The sequence below is a fragment of the Eptesicus fuscus genome, chromosome 17, assembly GCF_027574615.1.
Source record: "Eptesicus fuscus isolate TK198812 chromosome 17, DD_ASM_mEF_20220401, whole genome shotgun sequence".
Lineage (NCBI taxonomy): Eukaryota > Metazoa > Chordata > Mammalia > Chiroptera > Vespertilionidae > Eptesicus > Eptesicus fuscus.
Window position 1 is genome coordinate 20065836 of NC_072489.1, and position 24298 is coordinate 20090133.

Here is a 24298-nt window from a genome sequence, read left to right on the forward strand (position 1 = left end):
CCATCCCGTACACCAAAAGTTTTTGTGTTATATCTCCGGTCGGGGTGAGTACAGGACAACCTATTGATGTTTCTCTCTCTCTCTCTCTCTCTCTCTCTCTCAACCTCTCTCTTTCTCTCTCTCTCTCTCTCTCTCTCTCTTTCTCTCTCCCATGGTCTCTCTAAAATCAATAAAAACATATCCTCAGGTGAAGATTTAAAATATATAAAAAATAAATATTTTATTCACTCAAAATCAAATTTAAAAAATACTTCTCCCAATATATAAAGAGGAAACAAACTACAGAATTGTCAGAATGGTGAAGACTTGAAGAAGAAAAGGGAATAAAAATTGTAACAAGGATTAGGATACATTAATATAGACTTCTGAAATTACAGAAGGCAGTTTTGAGATCTTTAAAGTGAAAGACTACTCAATTCTTTTGGAAAAGTTATCTTCAAGTAAACATTTAGAATATGAGAATTTTAGGAGCAATACTTGACACTTAATATACAAGTGAAAATTCATAGATAGCCTTTAAATAACTAAACTGCAATATATGACAATTAAAACATTATAGAAATTGTTTTTTTGTTTTTAGGCCTAAACCTTGTATCACTGGCTTTAGTTTAATTTAAGATTGTTCATATAATTTGTAAATCCAATATTATTACCATCTAGCAAAACTACATGTAGCTATATTAAAAACCAAACTTTTTAGCTCTCACTGAAGAAATTTCACTAGGTCCAGTGGATGTAAAGAAATGCAACTCAACGTGAGTGGAAAGGAGGCTCTCAAAATTTATTCATTTATCCCATACACAGCAATGAAACAGCAAATTTTCATACATATGTGCCCATTTCAAGGTTATAAAGCCTTAGAATTAAGTTTGACGACTAACTAGAAAATAAAAATAAATTGCTCACGAGCATAGTTCAAAAGCTTATTAGAAGTAACCATTTTAAATGTAAGCAAAAAGTAGGAGGAGGGCCTTTTCAGTTTCCTTTGCAAATTATGTTCAATTAAAGAAGACTTCCCTAACACCTGACTAGGCAAGGTCCCCAACGCTTCCTTCTTAGTATTTTATCACAACGGTAATTCCCACGTTCAACAAATAATTACACAAACGTGTATTTCCCTCTGGACTGGAAGCTACAAGAGGGCAAGGGCTGTCTCAGTCTCGCTCACGGCTCCTGAGCACACCTGATTAGTTGTTGAATGAAAGGGGGAAAGGTCCCAGGTTTAAAAATGAGCATGTCCATCCTTACTTGTCTTTATTCAAAGTAACTTTCAAAAACAAACCTAGGTTGATCTTTTGCCCAAGTGTCATGCCGCTTCCTGACCCGCTGGGCTTGGGGAAAGCAGGGAGCGTTAGGAGCACACACAGTAGGCGCTCAACAACATGCTTGCTGAATGAAACGAATAAACTAATACCACCAGTAAACGAGCCCGATGAGATCAAATCCAGAGACCGCCAACACACGCACACAGTGACACGCCATCGTGCCCACGCTGCTGCTTCCCGCTGTGTTTGGAGTACTCTGCTTTTCCTCCCTCTGCTCCCAGGCCATTTCAACATCCCATTACATTTAGAAATTAGAAATCGCGTTCCATGCCTAGAAAAGGCTTGGGGAAGGAAATGAAAGCCAGTGCTTACACCAGCGGGCTTTAACGTCCCCGGCGTTAGAGACGCCCCCCATTCCAACGCCCTGTTCTTTTTCCTCTCTCATTCTACAAGTGTCAACGTCCACCAGAACTAGGGTCAAGAAATCTCAGATTGTCACCATACCCAGGTTTAAAAAAAAACAAAAACCCACGGAGTTAAGAGTCCTCCAGCTAGTGACACTCGGGCAAAGACGGACCACGTCCCCTTCCCCCGAGTCCAGAACCAGGGGACTCCAGCGCCACCCCACGTGAAAGAAGCCGAAGCGGCCAGGGAAGAGCGGAGGGACTGGCTACCTTGGAAGGGGAGGCGGCGGCGAGTCCCCGCAGAGGCGGGGTCCGAGGACCCAGCCAGGGCCCCCACAGCCGACCGAGGAACGAGGGCTGAGGCTCAGACATGGCCGGGAGAGCGCGCCGCCGCCGCCCGCGGGTGCTAAGGCCACGCCGAGGGTGGGAAGAGTCCGCGTCGCCCGCCCTTCCCAGACCCCGCCGTGGCCCGACGGGGCCTAACCCGGCTTCCCGCCCCGCTAGCCTGCCGTTCCCCGCGGCTCCTCCCGCGACACCGGGCCCGCGGTTGGCCGTCCCACCGCGCACTCCCGAGCTGGGGCTGGCGGCAAGCGCGCGGGGCGCCGCGCACTCACCATGGTCAGCACCGCGCCGCCGCGTCCCCCGCGCTCCACTCCTCTCCCCTCAGGAGAACTCCCAGACCCGCACTCCGTCACGTGACCCCGGGCCGCCGCCTGCACGTGACCCCTTCCTTCCTCCCCTCCCTCCGCACCGACTTCCTACTGGTCTCTCGCCCCGCCCTACTGGCCGGCGCGTGTGGTGCGAGAAAGGCCGCTTGGGGGCGGGGCTTCGCGCTCCACCCTACGGCGGAGGGGGCGGGGCCCTGAGTTGTCGTAAAGTGGGCGGGGCCTAGGCGGCCGGAGGCTCCCCAGGTCCCCCCTCGCGCTCCTTTCCGTCACGTGACGGTCGGTTGCTGACCGGCTTCTTGGTCCCCACCGGTTCCTCTTCCCCGTTTGAGTAGCTGGGAAAGGAGGGAGGGTGGGAGGGTTTGTTCGGGCGGCGCCGTCCGCCGGTGGGTTACCGGCCCCCGAGGGGAAGGGAAGCTGTTACTCGAGGTCCTGCTTCCTCAGGCCTCGCAAGAGACGTGCTCTCTAGTCCGGAGTTGAGGCATTCTTCCAACTTTCTCGAACTCTCTACCCACCTCTCTCTCCCTCCGAAAACTTCTTGGTTTCGCGAACTTGTTAACTTTGTTGCCTCAGAAGAGACGACCAATGGGGGAAAATGTCAGCGTACCATGTACGTTGCTTCCTGAAGTACACGGACCGTGAACTGAAAGGGCTCTCGTCAGTGGCAGCGCCTTGCCCTTCCGTGAGTGGGAAAGGCTTCCTGAGAAGCCGGGTGCTGCCGCCCCAGCTGGTTTGGCTCAGTGGATAGAGCGCAGGCCGGCGGACTGAAGCGTCTCAGGTTCGATCCAGGTCCCCCTGGTGGGGGGCTTGCAGGAGTCAGCCAATCAGTGATCCTCATCATTAATGGTTCTGTCTTTCCCACTTCCTTCCTCTCTGGAAACCACTGAAAATATATGTGTATTTTAAAGTCCGATGATGCTAAAGAGTACTCTGGCTTTATCCTCAGCCTAATCACTGCAGTGTAAGACTGGAGGACCTCCAGACGATGGAATACTGTTTTAGGATTTTAAAACTTCGCTTTTAACCACCACCGTGCGCTCTATACATTTCCAAAGCAGGAGAAGTCTGCATGTACAACAGTAATCCATCATAACAAAACAAAATCCAAGTTTGTGAAGTAGGGCCATAAAGCAAGTCTCAAGTTTAAGAAGCTTGAAATTAGAGTATGGCTGCTAACCACAATAGAATTATACTAGAAATAACAAAAAGATAGCTAGGAAATCCACAAATACTTGGAAACTAAGCAACACAATTCTAAAACCCTGTGTCAAGAAGATATAAGTGGAACTTTAAAAATAGTTTCAACTAAATGAAAATACAACATAATGATTTATGGAACGCAGCTGAAGTAGTATTAGAGGGAGATCCATAGCTTGAAATGAGCATAGTTGTAAAGAAGATTTAAAATCAGCAATGTAAGTTCACATGAGGAAGCTTTTAAAAAGCATATTAGCATGGGGAGGGAGTAGGGGGTATATGGGAACTGCACTTTTCTGCTTAATTTTGCTGTGAACTTAAAACTGCTGTAAAAAATAAAGTCTATTAAATAAAAAGCCCTCACAAATATGACCAAGTGATCTTCGATAAAGGTGCCATGGTGACTCAAAGAGAAAGGACAGTCTCTTCAACAAATAGTGTTGGGGCCGGGTGGGTATGGCTCAGTGTTTCAGTGTGGACCTATGAACCAAGAATTCATCAGTTCAGTCACCAGTGAGGGCAAATGCCTGGGTTGCAGGCTCAGTCCCCAGTAGGGGAGGCGTGCAGGAGGCAGCCCATCAATGTCTTTCATCGATGTTTCTATCTCTCCCTTTCTAAAATCAATAAAAACATATTTAAAAACAAATAGTGCTAGGGAAACTAGATATCCACATGTAAAAGAATGAATTTGGACCCTTCTCTTACACCATATACAAAAGTAATCCAAAATAGAGTAAAGACCTAAACATAAGCCCTAAAACTATAAACCACCTAGAAGAAAACATGAGGAAAATCTTTACCACATTGGACTTGGCAGTGATCTCTTGAATATGAAACTAAAAACACAGGCAACAAAACCAAAGATAGACAAATAGAACTACATCAAATAATGTGTGCATCAAAGGATAAACAGAGTGAAAAGGTAACCTACGGAATGGGAGAAAATATTTGTAAATCATATATCTGATGAGGTTTCCAGAATATATAAAGAACTCCTGCAATTCAATAACAAAAAATCAAATAATCTGACGAAACAAAGAACTTGAATAGGCATTTCTCCAAAGATGATACACAAATGTCCAACGAACACCTGAAAAGATTTTCAACATCACTAATCATCAGAGCAATGCAAATAAAACCCACAAGATATCACCTCACACCCATTAGGTTGATTACTAGTTTTAAAAAAGTGTTATATCCTATATAATAAAAGCCTAATATGCAAATCAACCAAACGGTGGGATGATCAGTGGAACAACTGGTCGCTATGATGCACACCGACCACCAGGGGGCAGATGCTCAATGCAGGAGCTGCCCCCAGCCAATGTGGGTGCCAGCGTCCCCCCCTCCCCCATTGCCCCGTCGGTTGCCCCACAGAGGGATGTGACCAGTGGTGGCAGCAGGGGGCGGGGCGAGCAAGCAGGTGGCGCCAGGCTGGTCAAGGTGGGTGCCAGTGGGGGCTCCCAGATCACCTGACAGATCAGCCCTGATTGCCAGCCAGGCCTAGGGACCCTACCTGTGTACAAATTTTGTGCACCAGGCCTCTAGTATATAATAAATAGATGAAATGTGAAATGAAACAAGTACAGAGCCTTTTTATCTAAGACTGTAAAGGAAACAAGGATAAATCAAAGGAGAATGTTTCGTGTTTTCCCCTTCTTAGATTGTGTTTGTTATAGCAGTCTCTGTCAAGTAACTGAGAGTATTTGCTGGAGCCAGATGTTTGCATTCAGGGATCCTGACATTCATTCATTAAACATACATTTATTGAGTGCACATTAAATGTTGAGTGTTGTAGGCTGTGCAGATAGAGCCATTTAGTGATGATGATGATGTTCTTGCCCCCAAGGAACTGAAATTTTAGTGTAGGAAATGGTCAAAAGACAAGTAATTAAATAAATATATTCAGTTGGGAAAAAGCACTAAAAAGAAATAGACCTGGGGACGTGATGGGTTGAAAAGAGTTGTTTTTAGGTAGGTGGTAGGAAAGTGACATTTAAACAAATCTGAAAGGATGAGTCACCTATTAGAAGAACTGAAGGAAGAAGTCCCGTTCTTCCTGAACTACTCATGTAAAGGTCCTGAACTAGGAAAAGGCCTGGCTCTTTCCAGGAATGGAAAGACAGTGTAACTGAAGCCTGCTGAATAACAAGGTCAGTTAAGTAACACCGAGTGAGGAGCAATTAGAGAACAGCTGAGTACGAGGAGGTCCATAGATATCACTCTCTTATTTACCTCCAGATTCAGGATGATTGCTGGGTCAGAATTTTAAAGCAACACATTCTGATGTTGCCTGAGTATCTCTTCACAACCATGAGAAGAACTGTTATCTTCCGGCCTCATTCCAACAGAGCATTTGTTTATGCCCTTTGAATATAGGCTGTCTTCCCTACCAGACTTAGGGAAGGAGCTACAAGCTACTGACACCTCTTAGACCAACCGTAACACCTAAAATTCAGTAAACCCACAATAAATATTTTATTTTGTTTTTTAATTAGAGCTATAGACCTAATTGGCGATCAACTAGTCTAACTTTTTTGTTTTATTAGGATTAAGATGATGTCCTAACTCCCAGTACAGTTTTTTTCTAACTCTATGAGACTGCCCACTTGACATTAGTAAATAAGACCAGCGGTTTTCATCCTTTTTCACTTCGTGGCACACATAAACTAAAATTCCGTGGCATACCAAGAAATGTATTTTTTGCCAATCTGACAAAAATAGGTATAAGTTTTAGTGATTCACATAAAAATTAATAATAGTAATCACTTATCCTTTTTGCTCCAAAGGACTTTTTAAAAAATCATATATGAGGATTTCTGGTACCAAGAACTAATTAATCAATTAGATGTAACCTCATCATGTGACATGACCGATAAGATGCAATTCTATTATATGAACTACTAGAAGCCTGGTGCCCACATTCATGCACCGGTGGGGTCCCTCAACCTGGCCTGCGCCCTCTCACAATCCCGGACCACTCAGGGGATGTCGGACTGCTGGGCCAAAACCAGCAATCTGACATCCCCTGAGGGATGTAGTAGTGTGTGAAGCGGCAGGCTGCCGGGGACAACAGCGCTATACCACTCCCGCTCATCCCAGCCCCACTGCACCTGCCACTGCCGACACTGGGTAGCGCTACCATAGAGGCGGGAAAGGCTCGATCCGCCACTCGCCACTCGCCAGCTGTGAGCCCTGCGACTGGCGCCCATCGGTCAGCTGAGCGGCACTCTGCTGTGGGAGCACACTGACCACCGGGGGCAGCTCCTGCATTGAGCATCTGCCCCCTGGTGGTCAGTGCATGTCATAGTGACCAGTCAAATGGTCGACTGGTTGAATGGTCGACGGGTTGCTTAGGGTTTTATATATATAGATATATTTATGGTTCAAGACAGGGCATTCACACCAGATGGCTAGTACGTTGTGCCATTTTTTTATTTTACAATCTAAGGGGAAAGAGGTCAGTGCCCCCTGACTAGTCAGGTATTGCATGTTTTAAAAAATCTTGGGGCACACCAGTTGAAAATCACTGAATAAGACTATGGTCAAAGCACATTTAATAAACCAGATTGAATCTGGATGGGGTACAGTGATTTCTAAAAACTATTTAAAAGTTGTATTAGGTATTAGCATATTATTCATAACTATAATTATACTGGTAATGTCATTTAAACTGTGAGAAAAAAAAGAGAAAAAACAATGCAAATCTTCATGAAATAAGACATTATCAATGAAAAAGGAAGATGATTTATTTTTACTTAGAAGATTTGCTTATTACCTTGACAGCTATTCTTGTTTCTACCCACTCTAAGTCTGGGGGCTTAAATTTCAACACATCAACGAGAACAAATAAAAGCAGCAGCAGCAAAGACATACTGGGGAAGCCAAGTATAAATAAGAGCTGGCAAAGAAGATTACGCCACAGGCCAATTTGTACTAAGTATTTATTCTACTGATCAAAACCCAATAACTGTGCTAATGTAATAGATGCAAGGAGCCACAGAACTGCTGAGTGAGTTCTCCATCTACTTACCTATTTAAGCCAGAAGTTAAAACTAGATTGTGAGAAGTACATCGTCCTGCCAGCCAAGGACTGGAATCTCTACATTTGCCCTTTGCAAAATAAGAGGTTGTGGGAAATGTCACTAACAAGTGTTTACTTTCACACAAAAAAGTACCAGGTTCAGGTTAAAAAGTATTAGGTGAGAATATAATTTGAGCCTCTATCTATCGGGAAATAGGAGAAAATTGGCCATCCATCCAAATTCATGAAGACTAAAATGTCAGATTAATAATTGTGACAGTGTCAAGGAGCAGCTATTTGCTGTCTTCCCTACCAGAGTTGACAGCCAAAGTTAAGAAAAAATAATCAAATACAAATATGCTCCCTCAAAAAAATGAAAATTGAATTTAAAGCATGTGAACAAGTAGAAAAACACTTTTTTCTCTTAACCTTCCAGACCAGATAGTATACATCCTGCTTCAGCGAGTGCTGCTGTAACCATGATAAATGTTCTTTACTTAATGCTTTATCTCACTGTTCCCCTTTTCATTGAGGTATAATTTACATAAGTAAAGATAAAATTTACATCTTACAAATGTACAAACCTTAAGTGTTCAGTTTGATCAGTTTTGACAAATGCATAAATTCGTTTAACCCATGCCTCTATCAAGATGTACAATGTTGCCAGGCTGCTGTGGCTCAGTGGTTGAGCATTGATCCCCAGTAGGGGGCCTGTGGGAGGCATTCTCTCTCATCATTGATGTTTCTATTTCCCTCTCTCTTCCTCTCATAAATATGTTTTTTATTGGCTTCAGAGAGGAAGGGAGAGGGAGAGAGAGAGATAGAAACATCAATGATGAGAGAGATCTTCCTTTTGACAGTGCTGGCCTATCACCTACCTGAAGCTGCTGCAATTAGAACTACTAGATGTTTAAATTTGTGATAGTCCACTATCATCCTCCAGGAGTCGCCTGGTTTTTGCCAGACCTGGACTAGTGAATTACATGGAGACATATTGGGGACCAGCATCCTTGCATTTTTTAGGTTTTTAAAGGTACTGCTACTCTCTGACACCCCCCCCCCTCGGATGAGCTGTTTATTTATGGCGGATGGGTAGTCGGCTAGCTTTACCAGTTTTCACTTGGTCTTCCTCATTACAGTAGCTCCTATCACACAGGTCAAGAAAGCAATGTGGAAGTTGTGCTAACTACCAGGTATGTCCACTCTAATTATAATGTGGAGACTGGAAAAATTACCATTGTGATTGGCATCTGAAGTGGAGAGCAGCTTAATGGAGCGGAGCTCTTAACCTGTGGAATCTGATGCTATCTCTAGGCAGATAGTTCAGAATTGAGTTAAATTGGAACATCCAGTTGGTGTTTGGAGACTTGCTGGTGGGTGTGGGGAACCCCCCACCCTCTTCAACACACGTTGGAATTTGAAGCGGAACTCTTACCCATTATCTTACCTCTAGAGACGCCCAATCCAGTAAGCTCTCCTGGATTTCATTCTAGTTTTGCTGTTTATTATGATAATTGCCCCCACTGGCTTCTAATGGCTGAGGACTACCATCTGGCCTCTATTATTTTGGGACCTTATCATTCCATTGCTATTAGAGAATCCAGTTCTGTAACATCTCTACCATCAATCCACCCTTCACAGGAGAGCTACCACTGATAGCTCAGAGATGCTGTCCCTCTCACCAGTATACTCATTGCTTTGGCCTTCCTAAAGAACAGTCATCTGGTGGGTTTTCAAGGCTTACACCGTCTGTTCATTCTAGCATGCTCACTTCCTTGAACCTTTTGACTCACTTCTTCCACTGTCTGCCAAGGCAGTTCTAACATTTCTACTTTGCTTAAAAGGGATGTTTCTCTTTCCAAACTTCTAAGAGCTGTTCTAGCAGCATGTCAACACCTTCTCCTGGGTATTAAAACCTGTATCCCAAAAGTGTACTTCAATATTGATGTAACCATGCAGAAACTTTATTTCTTTAATATTACCTTTTCTCCTTTCTTTCCTTTTGATTCAAACTGGCCTCATTCAATTCACCAGCTTCCTTCTTCCTCGCACATCCACTCCCTTAATCATTAAGCCCCCGAGACAAAGAGGCCTAGGTTGGCATCAAATAATCTTAGGAACAAAGCCTCGGGTCTACTGACCACAGAGACAGAGTTTCAATCAAACTAAAGATAACATCTAGATCTCAGTTGTGTTTCTGCCCCAGACCCAGAAAAGTGGTGAAACCAGATGAAGCGATGCCATGGCTGACATTGGACCCAGATCAACTACCTCCTACCTTAGTGCTGACCCATCAGTAGAGACCACGACCCTGATCTCCCTTAGTTACCTTGATTAACCCATCCCCTAGAAGCCACTGGGAAGCCAGGTCTTTGACATTAGCTCATCTGTGACTCCAGATGTGGGCCACTTCCTCAACCAGTCACTGGGTACTGGCTGCCCTGGGAAGAAGGTGTAGCCTTGGATAAGGTGGCTCTCTTCAGCAGAGATTAAGTCCTCGGTTCTCAAGAGGAGATCTGGACGATGCAGAACAGGATCCATGACAATGATGACAACAGGCTTCACTGAACCAGGAGGAACAGAAATGGGAATGGCCTCCAAAAAAGAGGAAGTGCTTGGACAAGAAGAACCCTCTTGCTGTAGTATGATAGTTTTCTTCATCTACTACTTAATAGGACTTGATGCTAGAAACATAGTTTGATCTCACTGTAAAAAAAATTTGTAGTTTGTTAATAAGACTTCTATTTTGTTAATAAAATATGAGCAAAAATAATTATTATCCTGAATTTAAGACAAGAGATCCCAGACAGCTTAACCCTTTGATTATACTTCTGCTTTAATAGAACAACATTGGAAAATACACAGGTATCCAGGGAAAAAGGTAAAGCAGTATGAGGTATGGAGAGCACAACTGTGCTTTGTTTTGGGTCTTAAGTTTATAACTGAAACAGCAATCATGCTTCTAAACAAACTATGTCCAGTAGCTCTGCAAACACATCCAATGGTAATACTAGGGCTGTACCCTTTACACTGTAAAACATGTCAAATACCCACTCTTTAAATTCACTGTGTTTCATCGGTTTGTTGTTGTTGTTGTTGTTGTTTTCACTTAAAAAGGGGCATATCTATAATTCACAATCAAAGTCAGGTTCCTGAAGACTTAGGTATGAAATATTGCCTGTCAATTTGCTTCTCAAACTCATTTTTTAAAAGAAAAACAGTATAATTTATTCTGTAAAGCAATTTTATAGACATGAGGAATCTAGTTAATTCATAGCAATATAGATTGAATATGATATAAAGAAAGTGCAAATATTTTCTAAGACAATAGTATAGGTAAAGGAGGCTTTAATAATTCATGAGAAAAAAGTTGATAAAACTTAAACTTCTTTTTCAGATGTTTTAAAATTTCTATAAAACTTTTTGTGCCAAAATTCATCATTTAACTGTGGTACACAAAATATACTGGATGCATTGGCTGGTATCAAGGTGGGAAACCCTCTCTTTTATATAATAAAATTCCCTTCTGGTCCATCTTGACCCAAGTCCTGGTCATCTGCAGGCACAGGCTTAAAGTTGTAATAAAAAGCATCATTTGTATCTACTGGTTGGTATTCACTCTCCATTCCGCCATCTCCAGAGCCACTTCCAGATCCTGAGCCAGAGCCATAGCCTGATCCAGAATAGTCCTCAGAAAGAGGGAAGACATCATTCAAGTTCTGGAATCTCGTCATTCTGAAGTAAGACAGAAAAATGAAAAAACCACAGTAAAGTTGGAGACATAAGGAGAATAATTGTAATACATTTTTAAGCTAAGAAAATAAATGCAGCCACCCAGTTAATTAGTTAATCAAATTAAAAGTTAAAATTTCCCATATTCAATGCTTTAAAACAAAAAATAAGTCAGACCTTTTCACATGTTTGCCTACACTTGTTTTATGTAACTCGTTGCACTTATCTATTCCACATCTATCCATTGCAAACTCATATAAACAATGCTAATTTTATTACTAGCATAAGAATCCTATACCTGAAATATGTTTAATGGATCCTTTATTAAAAATAAAAAGACCCTTTTATTCATTTTCTCCCACTAAAGAAAGGATAAACAAGACAGCCTAGATAGATGACATTTTTCCCTAATTTAAAATTCCTACAAAACTTCTAATAATTCACAGTGCTTTGACAAACCCACTCGTAAGAATGAGAAGGAAAGTTACTGGCTGTGGAGAGGGAAAATCATTGAGATTTGAGGAGAGAAGAAATGGTGTAAAATAAGTGTTTTAAAGAATTTGGGTTATTCCTCTAATATTTTAGATTTAAATAAATCGCTATTGAAACCTAAGACCTAAAATAATGGAGGATCCTATAATATCAGTTCAAGGTTAGTGCCGTGGACTTAAAGCAAAAGCATAAGGGCTCCTTCCTCCATCTTCCTGTGATGCCTTCCAGGGTGCATGACTGTCGTGGTTTATCCTCCCAAGAGTATCAACAATGCTGAAAAGAGAGGCGACAGCCAGGTTCTTGTTAGGCCAAGCTCCAAAGTCATCATCTGGTTTCTAACTGTGATAATGAAGGATGGTTACACTGGGGAATTTGAAATTACTGATGACCACAGAGCTGGGGAAGTTGTTGTGAACCTCACAGGCAGGTTGGACAAGTGTGGAGTAATCAGGCCCAGATATGATGTGCAATCAAAGGTCTAGAAAACTGGCAGAACAACCTACTTCTGTCCCGTCACTTTGGTTTCATTGTACTGACAACCTCAGCGGGCATCATGGACCATGAAGGAGCAAGACAAAACCACACAGGAGGGGAAATCCTGGGATTCTTTTTCTAGGCACGTAATACATACATGTAAATAAGAGGCCTCAAGGGACAAAAACACACAAGTAAAAGCACAGGACAGGACTGAGAGCTGCCTTCTGAGGGTGGCGATGATGTCATCTCCTGCACGGTGAAGGCAGTGATGAAGGGGGTCGCCAGGATTCCCCAAGTCATGATGGACTTAGCTGGTTTGGGCATGGTGATTTACCTGGCTTTGAGGAGAGTGATTTTCTAGGTTTAGCTCTGAGGACTAAAACTTTTATGAAAATCCTTTTAATAATTCATTTTTGCTGTATGTTAGATAACTTTGATATTCATTGAAATAACGGATTCTAATGGAATTCAATTTTTTGTTACTTATGAGTTCCTATTGAATCTTTTTTGCAAGTTTAAAGCAGGTTTTACTTGATCAAGAAGAGGTTTGGTTTCCTTTTTTTATTTTTGAGTTGAGAGAGAGAGAGAGAGAGAGAGAGAGAAGCATTGATTTGTTGTTCTACTTATCTATGCATTTATTGGTTGCTTCTTATATGTGCCCTGATCAGGGATCAAACCCGCAACCTTGGCATACTGGGACGACACTCTAACCAACTGAGCTAGCCAGACAAGGCCATGGTTTTCTTTTGTAAGTCATGTCTATTTATTCTTCCTTTCCTTGACTTCTTCTTGCCAAAAATCACCACTATCTAATTCCAGAACATTTTTATGAACCCTCGAGAATCCTATACCTATTAGCCACTCTTTATTCCTCCCTTCCCTCCAGCCCCTGTCAACCACTAATCTATTTTCTGCCTCTATGTATTTATCTATTCTGGACATTTCCTATAAACAGAATCATATAATATGTGGCTTTTTGTGTCTGGTTTCTTTCACTTTGCATAATGTTTTCAGGATTCATCCATGATGTAGCATGTGTCAGTACTTCATCCCTTCTTATGATTAAATAATATTAGACTTTAGGGATATATCACATTTTGTTTATCTATGAGGTTGATGGACTTTTATTAGATTTTAGTATCAATTGTGCTCTATTTACATAAATAAAATAATGTCCAATCATTTTCAATACTTGTTGGTGAAAAATATTCCCACCAATTATTTTCACAAAATTTTTTACTCAATTTTTGTCTCTGCCCAAATAAAGACTTTGCAAAAGAATACCTGAACCATGTATTCTTGCACTTCTCATCTACTAGTAAATACATTTTACCATGTAAAAAACAAACCCCCAAAGCAAAAGCTTGAAGAAAAACACTCTAGACGACCCTCCCACCTCCATGCCAAGATCTCAAGAGAGGTTGGTGAAAGTAAAAGCAGAGCAAGACCACTTACAAAAAAGGGTCAGTCCTAGGCGGGAGGATTCTGTTGGATTCGCCTAGAAGTAGGTCGAACAGTGGTCCCTTTTCATCAATGCAGTTTGCAGAAGTGCTGTCGGGATTACAGCGGACCCTCTGGTACCTGGCTCTCCGCACAGGTAAACCTGCCCAAGCAAGCAACACACGTGGTTAATAAGTACCTCGTACACAGCTTCTAATCTATCCTCTGTTGCTAAGAAATGTTTAATTAAATAGATTCTACATCCGGTAGCAGGTAAGGTGTGGACAGATTTTATGACCATAAGTATGACAGGAGCACACACTGGGTACCAGCCTTTTACATGTAGACCGTTTGTCCTTCTCACAACACCCTTACAAAGTCGCCAGAGTTGAAGGTTAAAATAGGCCAGGCGTCCTCAAACTACGGCCCGTGGGCCACATGCGGATGTTTTTGCCGTTTTGTTTTTTTACTTCAAAATAAGATATGTGCAGTGTGCATAGGAATTTGTTCATAGTTTTTTTTTAAACTATAGTCCGGCCCTCCAACAGTCTGAGGGACAGTGAACTGGCCCCCTGTTTAAAAAGTTTGAGGACCCCTGAAATAGGCCGTGGGGACCAGCTGCCTGGAGTGAAGTCGGAGCTGTGCTGCTGCTGGGCTGTGAAACCTTCTCTTCCCTGAGCCCTCACTGCAAAACCAAGATACTAACAGTGTCTCTTTTTCATAAGCTGGTCACAAAAATTAGGTGAGAAATGCATGTAAAGACCTTAACATAGTGCCAGGCACACAGTAAACACCAGCTAATATTAACTAGCATTATGTTTGTACTATTATCTTCATTTTACCCAAAGGGAAACTGAGGCCATCTGGGTGCTGCCTGTCTCTTCTTACAGAGGTGAGTCCAATCATGTTCACAAAGGTGAGGAATCGATTGCATGTACCGGACATATTACAGAGTCCTATTTCTTTAGGGCCATAGAGAGCTCTTAGGAATGCAAGCAGTTAAAAACGTGGCCTCTTTTTTTGCCCTTCGATCTAGTCAGAGATTTCAAAACAACAAGGCTCCTCCTCACAAAGGGACAGGCAGGTTGGACTATCCCAGTCTGTCACAGCTTCCTTTGAGTTTAATTTCTATGAAAATGTTATGACATTATATAGGAGATCTCTAATTAATTCATGAAATAAATTCTTCATTCCTCCATTTAGCGAGGATGGGGGCCCAGTAGTGAGAAATACTTGACCCTTCAAAAGGTTCACTTCCTCCCCACCCCAAGCGCACACTTTGTTCACATGGGAGCAACTAATAATCACCTAGCAAGACGGGGCATGTCTAAAGTTCTTTTTTTTTTTTTTTAAATTACGGTTGACATGTACAATTCTTGAAAAGCAGGAAAGGTGGTTTCAAAGCCCAGCACATTGTTGTCCTGTACAGATCATAACAACAACGACTTAAGGGGGTGGGGGGGAGATATAGTGCTGTGGACGATCGCTGCAGCATTTTTTGCAATAGCTAAAGATGGGATGCCCTGGCCGGTGTAGCTCAGTTGCTTGGGTATCATCCTGTGCACTGAAAGGTTGCTGGTTCAGTTCCCAGTCAGGGCATATGCCCAGGTTGCGGGCTCGATCCCCAGGGTGGGGCGTGCAGGAGGCAGCCAATCAATGATTCCCTCTCATTATTGATGTTTCTCTCTCTCTCTCTCTCTCTCTCTCTCTCTCTCTCTCTCTCTCTCTCTCTCCCTCTCCCTTCCTCTCTGGAATCAATAAAAATATATTTTTTTTAAAAGAATGAAACAGTTCTCTAGTTCTCTGGATACTTATATACAATAATCTCCAAGTAAAAAAGGGGGGAGGAGGAGACATTATGCATTGTGTGCTACCACTTACGTGTGTTCGTGTTTTTAAGAATGTATTTACATATAGGCTTACATTCATGGAACACCTCTGAAAAGACACACCACAAACGGATTGCTTTTGTGGAGAAAAATGGTGGCTGAAAGACTGTGGGGGGAAGGACACTGGCTTCTCACTGCGTCTCCTTGTGAACCTTTAGATTTTTGAGCCACGTGGGTATGCATTGTCTCTTCAAAATTAATTTTTATTTTTTAACAGCTTCATTAAGGTGGGAATGACATACAGTAAGCTGTACATATTTAAAGTGTACAATTTAATGTTTTGATATATGTATGCTCCCATGAAACCATAGCTACAGTCAAGAGTATGACTATATCTAACATACCCCCAAGTTTTCTTGGCCCTTTCAAATCCTGCCCCTCGTCCTCCCTCCTTCTGATCCCCTCTCACCACCCCACTACCATTAACATGCTTTCTGTCATTATAGATCAGTCTGTATTTTCTAGGATTTTCTATAAATGGACTCACACAGCCACTTGTCAAAAGATCTCCTGACTTTGTTTTAACTCAGGGACTAGTCAACAAGGGTCTCTAGCTTTCATAGTACACTCTCTCAGAGATGGAGTCTGCCTGAATATTCCTTACATCTAGACTGCTTTTGTTGCAATTCTTAAAAATCGCATTTATATTGAAAAAAGAATATGTGTTCATAATAGAAAACTTTGAAAAAATGTAGCAAGCATGCCCTCGCTGGTTTGGCTCAGTGGATAGAGCCTCGGCCTCGAAATGAAAGGTCCCAAGTTTGATTCCAGTCAAGGGCACAAGTCTGGGTTGCAGGCTCGATCCTCCCTACTGGGGATCATGCAGGAGGCAGGTGATCAATGATTCTCTCGCATTATTGATGTTTCTATCTCTCTCTCTCTCTCTCTCCCTCTCCCTTTCCTCTCTGAAATCAATTTTTTAAAAAATGTAGCAAACAAAAGAAAGGGAAAGTACTGCTGATCTCATTACCCAACGCCCCAGAGAGCATGGATTTTGGAGTTCTGCTTTTCTTCCTCCTGGGTATCTGTGTTTCTAGGAGCATATGCACAAGCTGTGTCCCATTCTCTTCTGACAGCACTATCAGAGGTGGAAAAGTGGAGCCTCTTCTGAGGTCAAGTTCCCCTTACATCTCAATGGGATGGCCAAGAACTTTGTTCTCAAAAGACTGCAGAACCACTGAACGCTTTCAAAACATCCTCTTCATCATTATGTCCCTTTTTCTCATGACTATCGTCTCTATCCTCAACTTTTTTTCTAGCTAGTATTTCTGATTCATTTTATAAACACAACACTGCCAAGTTATCATATCATTAAGATATACATGATACATATTTACATGTATCAATAGGGAAATAGAGGAATAGGTAAAATACAAAAGATACATGAAATTGTCCACCTTAGTATTATTCAAAATAGGAAATATATAATCAAAACAATAGAAAATGCTCAAATAAATTATTTGGCATTCATATGAAAGAATGTTAACCAAATGGTAAAAAAGTAGTTAGTTAGGGGAAAGACTATGTAACATCATAGGAAAACCTCTATTTTAAAATGAGTGAAAAAAGCAGAATGCCACTGTGATGCATAATAGTGGTTTTTATACATAACAGTTAAGGAAACCATAGAAACAGATATGGGGGAGATGGGAGAAAATACACAAAAATAACTAGTGGTAGACTCTGGTGATTTTTTTCCTCATTTAATTTTCTAAATTGCTGTAATAAACAATATTTCTTTAAAATTATAAACAAAAGACTAATGTAGAAAAAAAAATATTCTCTTTTCTTTTTTTCTTTCTTTCCCTTCCTTCCTCCCTCCCTTCCTTCTGAACTGCTAGTCTATCACAATCTTTCCCATGGTTCCTAAATACAATGTCTGGTCTGGGACAGCTAATCATATAAAATGGGTTGGAGGGAAGAAGGGGACATATGTAATACTTTCAACAAAAAAGATTTTTAAATAAGTAAGTAGATAAATAAATAAATAAATAAATAAACAAATAAATAAATAAATAGGGTTAGCTCTGTCACTGCCTGGAGACTGGGGGTCAGGTAGCAAGATGACATCACAATGTCTGCCCTTTACCAGCTGTGTGACCTTGACCTACTTAACCTCCCTATGCCTCAATTGCCTCATCCATAAAATGGGGGAAAGTAGTAGATTTAATAATGAAATGTAAATATTAAGTGTTTAGGAAGCACATGGTCAGAGCTCTTTAAGTGCTAGTTTCTCTGCTTAGGAGAACAAGGACCGAGCTCTAACAGAGAATAGCTTGTAGAGAGACGAGAATTTAAATTACTGTTCTACCATTTAATGCCTCTCTGATTCTCAGTTTCTCATCTTTCAAATGAATAGTGTCCCAAGGAGTTCCTATTTAAGTAAGACAAATGTATGTGAAAATATCTACCACAAGCCTTTGCATATGGTAGGTAGTTAATACATTTTCACCCTTTCTTTCTCCTCTGGTTCTTTCCTGAAGCAGCCTAAGTTTGGAATCTAATTATGTACTACTTAGAAGCCTAAACTTGTAGGTGGGATTAGAAAAAAAAAAAAAAGAAAAAAAAATCCAACATCTTCTCCAGCAGAGGGTGCTGTCTTCACACCCTATGTTGTCAGACCGGTGATTTTTCAACCACTGTAGCAGCAGGCACACTGGTGTGCAGCAAGATTTTTTTTTTAACTTTTACTTTATTTTATTTATTTATTTTTATTGATTTGAGAGAGAAAGAGAGGAAGGGAGAGAGAGAGAGAGAGAAACATCAATCTGTTCTTTTACTCACTCATGCATTCACTGGTTATCTCCTGCATGTGCCCCTACTTGGGGATCAAACCCAAAACCTTGGTGCATCTTTGGTGCATCTGGTCGATGCTCCAACCAATGGAGCTACCCAGCCAGGGCCAAGAATTTTTTAAACATGCAATACCTGACTATTTAGTCAGGGACACTGACCTCTTTTCCCTTAGATTGTCATATTTAAAAATGACAACTGCCAACACAATTCATTCACAATAGCTGTCCAGTGTGAATGAATCAAAATTACACCCATTTTTGGTCAGATTAGAAAAAAATAGAATACATGTTTTTTGTGTGCCACAGAATTTCAGTGATTAGTTTTGTATGCCAAGAGATGAAAAAGGTTGAAATCGCTGGCCTAGACAAACGCTGTCCAATAGTTACAGAAGACGAAACCACCTATGGAATTTTCAATGTTATATCAGCCATATTTTATTTATTTATTTTTTAATCCTCACTCAAGGATACCTCCTCTATTGACTTTTAGAGAGAGTAGGAGGAATGGAGGAAGGGGGGAGGAGAGAGAGAGAGAGAGAGAGAGAGAGAGAGAGAGAGAGAGAAACCTCAACGTGAGAGACACCTTGATTGGTTGCCTCCTGAACGCACCCTGACCTGAGGCAGGGATGAACCTGCAACCAAGGTACAGCAGCCATATTTTAAAGAGTAAAAAGAAATAAGTGAAATTCACTTAAGTACCGTTTATTTAAGCCAGCATATTCAAATATTATTATTTAACGTAATACAAAAGTTACTGATTTTTTTTATACTAAGACTTCAAATCTGGTGTGTATTTTGCACTGAAAGCAGGTCTCAATTTGGACTCGCCACATTAAACACGTTTCAAGAAGCCCCAAGTGGCTGGTGGTTACCATTTTGGACAGAGCAGGTCTACGCAGTATCCTCTACATGTGGCTGATGCATTGAATATCAAGCCAAAGAAATATTTGCATAGATAGGAAGTTAAACAGAAAAGTAAAACTGACACTTTATGAGGAAGAATCCAGGTGATTGATGACAGCTTTTTACTGGTATAACAAATACGTACAACTTTGGTAAACTAATAAAAAAAATATCTAAAATACAAAATTTTCCCCAAAGTTCAGAATCTCAGCTTTCAAAATTTTTAAAATGTATTTTATTGTTTTTTTACAGAGAGGAAGGAAGAAGGATAGAGAGTTAGAAACATCGATCAACTGCCTCCTGCACACCTCCCACTGGGGATGTGCCCACAATCAAGGTACATGCCCTTGACCAGAATCGAACCTGGGACCCCTGAGTCCGCAGACCAACGCTCTATCCACTGAGCCAAACCGGTTAGGCAGCTTTTAAAATCCATAAAGGGGGTTTCTTTTTTTGGGGGGATGACAAAATGTTCTAAAACTGACTATGGTGATTATTGCCTGTATCTGTGAATACATTAAAAACCATGAAACTGTACACTTTAAACAGGTGAATTGTATGTACGTGAACTTGATCTCAAAAAAACTGTTTAAAATTTTTATAAAGAAATCAAAGGTAGCAATCACCCCCTCCCCCAACACACACACACACACACACACACACACACACACACACTCCAAAGTTGATCTGATTTGGGACTGATGTCTTTAAAATAAGGAACGTGGTTATAGACCATAGTTCCTGACATGTCTATTCAAAGAGTTGACAGGATGTGAAAATTCGACAGATTCAGCCCCTAATGTTGTAGGACTATCTTTACTCTCTTTTACTTGAGAGAAATATTTTATGATTACCATATTTTAAAAAATAAAAGGAAGTATGCTCTTGTACTGAAAGATTATCTTCCTAAAAGGCCCCACTTATTGGATCTGCTGGTTGATTTTGTCATGGATTCTAGGGAGAAGAATGATTTTTATTTAGAATCCCTCTCTCTCTCTCTCTCTCTCTTCTCTCTCTCTCTCTCTCTCTCTCTCTCACTATTCCTGCTTTGCCAAAAACACTTTCTATAAATGAACATTACCAGAGCAAATAGCTTGCTGCAGTAACCTGTCCTTTTATACTGTCCAATTTCCCCCCAACATCATCACAATTTACTAATTTCCTCTTCTTAATGGGGACTTGCTGCAGCAGGTGTGTTAGAGAAACTTAAGCAGAAGCTGCCACAGGAGGAAGGAGAAAAGACTATTTTGATTCACTGTTTGGCAGCACTCAAACAGACCTCACTATCTAAGTTGAAGTCGCTTCCTACTGACCAGTCAACTCTACAATATGGAGAGGAGACCCCACCCTCGAATGGTTTGACAAGCTATAAAAGTATCAAATTTACTTTCAATTTCTCCCTCTCTGTCCCTCAACTCAGCGGTGAACTTTAAAAGCAAGGGCTATAGTCAAAGCAAGGTTTTTTATTTTAAATAAATAAAGTCTCTAACACACCAAGAAGATAGCCAAGTTGCAGTAGAAAGTTAGCTGACCTTAAAATCAGACGAGCAGTTCTGCTATTAATTAGTTGTAAGGGGCCTGGAGCAAGTCTCACAAATTATTTGCAAAAGGTTGATGTAAAGAGCAAATGAGATGATGAGTGTAAGATCCAGTTTTCCCCTCTTTAAACTGGTGTTAGTTCCTCCTCACGGGGAACGTGATGATCATTTACCAGAGATGGATGGGAAAACCCATTACAATCAACCAGCAGCACACATGAATGGAATCAGTGTTTTTACTGTGATCCAGGAGACAGTGTGGAGTGGACACGTGGTCTGGCCCTGACCCCCTTGGCTATACCTGCTCATGGATTTTCCAGTTTCTCTCTTTATGGGCATCTTTGAAGAAGAGAGGCAATAAGAGAGCTTAGGATTCACAGGCCTCATCAATAACCCCCCGGAGCTCGACATTAAAATGTGTGGGAGACCCTGGAGAGCCATCTGTGGTCTCCCACACATTGCCAAACTTCCATTGCTTTGACTCTGTAGACAGTTGTATACCATGTCTTTACTTGGGTTTGACTTATAGTAACTGATATAGGCTGAATTGTGTCTCTCTTCCCAACCCCTCTTCCGTCCCCCCCCCCCCCCCGCCCCAATTCATCTGTTGAAGTCCTAACTCCCAGGACCTCAGAATGGGGCTGTCTCTGGAGACAGGGCCTTTAAAGGGGTAATTAAAGAAAAATGAGGTCATATGGATGACCCCTAATCCAATATGGCTTGTGTCCTTAAAAGAAGAGGAGATTGGGACACAGACATATACAAAGGACTATATAAAGGTACAGAGAGAAGACAGCCAGCCAGAAGCCAAGGAGAGAGGCTGCAGAGTGAAGTCAACCCTGCCGGCACCTTGATCTTGGACTTCCGGCCTCCAGAGCTGTGGGGAAATAAACTTCTGTTGTTTAAACCACCAGTCTGTGGTACTTTGTTATGGCAGGCCTCGCACACTAATACAGTAACCTAAGATGTTTTGAATATGTTCAATAAGAGCAGGCCAAAAGGCTAGTTAATTTGATCAGTTCAGTCAAACCAATGGGTTAAGGGGGGGAAGGATGCTATCGAATCATATCTGGCATCATGCGGCTCACTCACCATGTCCATGGGTGGGCATCGATTTCTCTTCTTACTCAGAAGTGAGCACAAACCCTGCATTCCAACTTCTCCTTTGGAAACACCCTAGGTTTTCAATTCATTCATTTTCTATCTTTTGGTTTCTTTTCCAACAAAGAGCTAAACCTACCGGGTGATGACATAAATGCTAGTACTTTTTACAATCCCATAATGGTTTCTTTCTTTCTTTCTTCACTTCTTTTTGATGAATACCTACTCCATGGAACATTGTTGTTTTAATTCTAGTTTACCTGGTGAACCTTGGTGGGGAACATGCCATGTCTGGGAAATTTTGAAGATGTAAAGACGTCTATAGCTCTGGCCAGGGAAGACCCAGCACCACTGATCACTGTAGTCGGTGCAACAAGCATGGACCTTTCTGCTCTGGATCTTGCGAGAACACATGGAATTATGCATCGAGCTAAAGATATTCCCTAAAGGGCCCAAGTCAAAGCCTGTTCCCTACAACTAACAATGTTTAACACTTTAAAAAAAAATCTATAGATCGGTGGGAAAGCTTCAGCAACATTGCTTGCTGTTTGTTCTCAATAATGGCATAACAAGAAAAAATGATTTTATAAATTTCCAATACATAATTAATGTATCTGAGATCAGTATACGACTTCCTTTCCGTCAGAAGTAAAAACAAGATGCAAAGAGACAAATCCGGGACATGTATGTCACCATGACTCAATATTTCCTTTACAGTTTAGGGGAACTTAATGTTTTTCTACTATAAATTCTACCGTGACCTTCTGCCTTATGTAGACAGAATCCCTTATTTGCCAAAGGAGCAGCTATTGTATATTTCTTACAAACATTTTTGTTTTCTTAGTGATTCAAGGTGTTACCTTATTTCAGTCTTACTAAGCAACCATAAATGACAGAGAAACCTAACAAGAACTTTTCAAATGTGGTGTTTCTCTGACCAACAGCACAAACACTAAAATTCTTGGGTCTCTCGTTAAAATCTAAGAGGGTTTTCAGGAACTATGCCTACCCGTAATTGAATTTTCACCAAGAACCAAGTTTAAAAAGATGAAAAATACACGCAGTCAAATGTACTCTGATTAAAAACTAGCTCTTCCCAGCGTTACAATAATTAGGACACCACTGGAATAGACGTGGACATGCAGGGGTGGGTAGAGACTCCAAAACACCCAACAGTGCCACCTCCTCCATGCAACAGGTTGTCATTCCTTTCCGAGCTTAAAAAAATTCAGAAACCATACATTTTTCATCCAAAAATAAAATAGTGCATTTCAGTCATTGTAAAGAGTTTACAAGTCTGAGAGTCTAATTTTTCTTGGTGTCACACTTAACCAAACGCACACTAAGAAGTTCAGTCCCCAAAAATCCTCTTCCTTTGCCTACTTTCCCACAATATAATACATCCTGTACTTTAAAGTGAATATAATGATTTGTGTGAACCCTGGGGCTTACCCAGAAGATTGCAGGAGAACGTGAGTCCTGGGGCTTACCTTGAACTGAAGCGTCCAAAATGAGGATGAGGGCGAGAGCCAGGACCAGCCGACTGCATGGGAGAAGCACCTGCATCGTGACCAGCCTTCCAAAGCTCTGCCGCTAGCACGTCAACCCCACAGTTAGGAAATGCAGAAGGTGCTCTCTGTCCCTTTTAGAAAGGGTTCTAAAACCGCAGACCCTGCCCAGAGCTCACGTCATAATTTCCTGAACGAATAGAAAGAGATCCACATCAAAAAACCAGAAAGATTGAAAAAAAAAAAAAAGAAGGGCAGCCAAATAACTATTCATACCCATTATGAAACAGCACTTCTCTCCCAGGTCTGGGTTTTCAAAAGCTTTGTTGTTTGCCACTTGCCTGTTAGAAATTTTTTTCCACTAAACCAGTAGAATCAGCATTGAGTAGAGTTTGTTTTTTTTCTTTCTTCAAGTAACAATTTAACACAAAATTGCTAGCATTGAGTCCAGTGCACTGTTGATAAGATAAGGGAGGTAGGTACTACTTTTTGTTTTTTTTAATCACTGAACACCTTCCACATAAAATATTCTTAATTTTCTTTTTCTTCAGGAGTAGCATAACTCACTGAGCCCAGCTCAAGAAGTGAAACTTCAAAGCTGAATTCTCAACTACAAGAAAATGGTGTCAGATTTCAGATAACCGGTTCCTCCTTCTTGGACTCAGTTTCTCCCATTGGATCACAGACTCTCCCTCTACCTCAAGAATAGAGTATTTTCTGTTACAAAGAACTGGGTGCAACAAAAATGCTTTTGCCTTCCTCTGCTCCTTCACACTGAGTATTTCTTACGATTGGATGGCATTTGCATTTTCACCTTTTCTCCTGGTAATAACTTGAGTTTTGGATCGTCTGGCCTTGAGTAAGCTGA

At 41.3% G+C, this 24298-nt stretch overlaps 2 protein-coding genes and 1 pseudogene across 4 annotated transcripts in view; 1 reads left to right on the top strand and 2 right to left on the bottom strand.

Annotated features, from left to right (window-relative positions):
* The window catches only part of VPS26A (VPS26 retromer complex component A), a 29884-nt gene extending 27477 nt beyond the window's left edge, over window positions 1-2407 (bottom strand). The window contains exon 1 of one of the 3 annotated variants that reach the window (XM_008145436.3): window positions 2284-2407. In XM_008145436.3, coding sequence (XP_008143658.1) covers window positions 2284-2286 — 3 coding nt within the window. In that variant the 5' untranslated portion in view covers window positions 2287-2407. Of the gene's footprint in view, window positions 1-1939; window positions 2190-2283 lie in introns of those variants that run through there. The other 2 variants (XM_008145435.3, XM_054728773.1) reach the window with 2 other exon arrangements.
* A 7959-nt stretch (window positions 2408-10366) lies between these two features.
* SRGN (serglycin) lies at window positions 10367-23564 on the bottom strand. Its single transcript, XM_008145437.3, has 3 exons — window positions 23413-23564; window positions 13712-13859; window positions 10367-11290 (listed from the first exon to the last, which is right to left on the bottom strand). Exons 1-3 carry the CDS (start codon window positions 23486-23488, stop codon window positions 11062-11064), a joined length of 453 nt encoding a protein of 150 aa, XP_008143659.2. The 5' UTR covers window positions 23489-23564; the 3' UTR covers window positions 10367-11061.
* Window positions 11990-12395, top strand: LOC103289563 (40S ribosomal protein S15a-like; annotated as a pseudogene).
* Window positions 23565-24298: the final 734 nt, after the last annotated feature.

Bases quoted from the DNA above. Each gene is read 5' to 3' on its own strand.
- SRGN (XM_008145437.3), bottom strand. From the start codon at position 23,488: ATGCAGGTGCTTCTCCCATGCAGTCGGCTGGTCCTGGCTCTCGCCCTC. The intron at 13,860-23,412 runs GTAAGCCCCAGG...TTGCTTGGGCAG, and splicing joins TTTGGACGCTTCAGTTCAAG to GTTTACCTGTGCGGAGAGCC. The intron at 11,291-13,711 runs GTAAGTGGTCTT...GTCTTACTTCAG, and splicing joins CCTAGGACTGACCCTTTTTT to AATGACGAGATTCCAGAACT.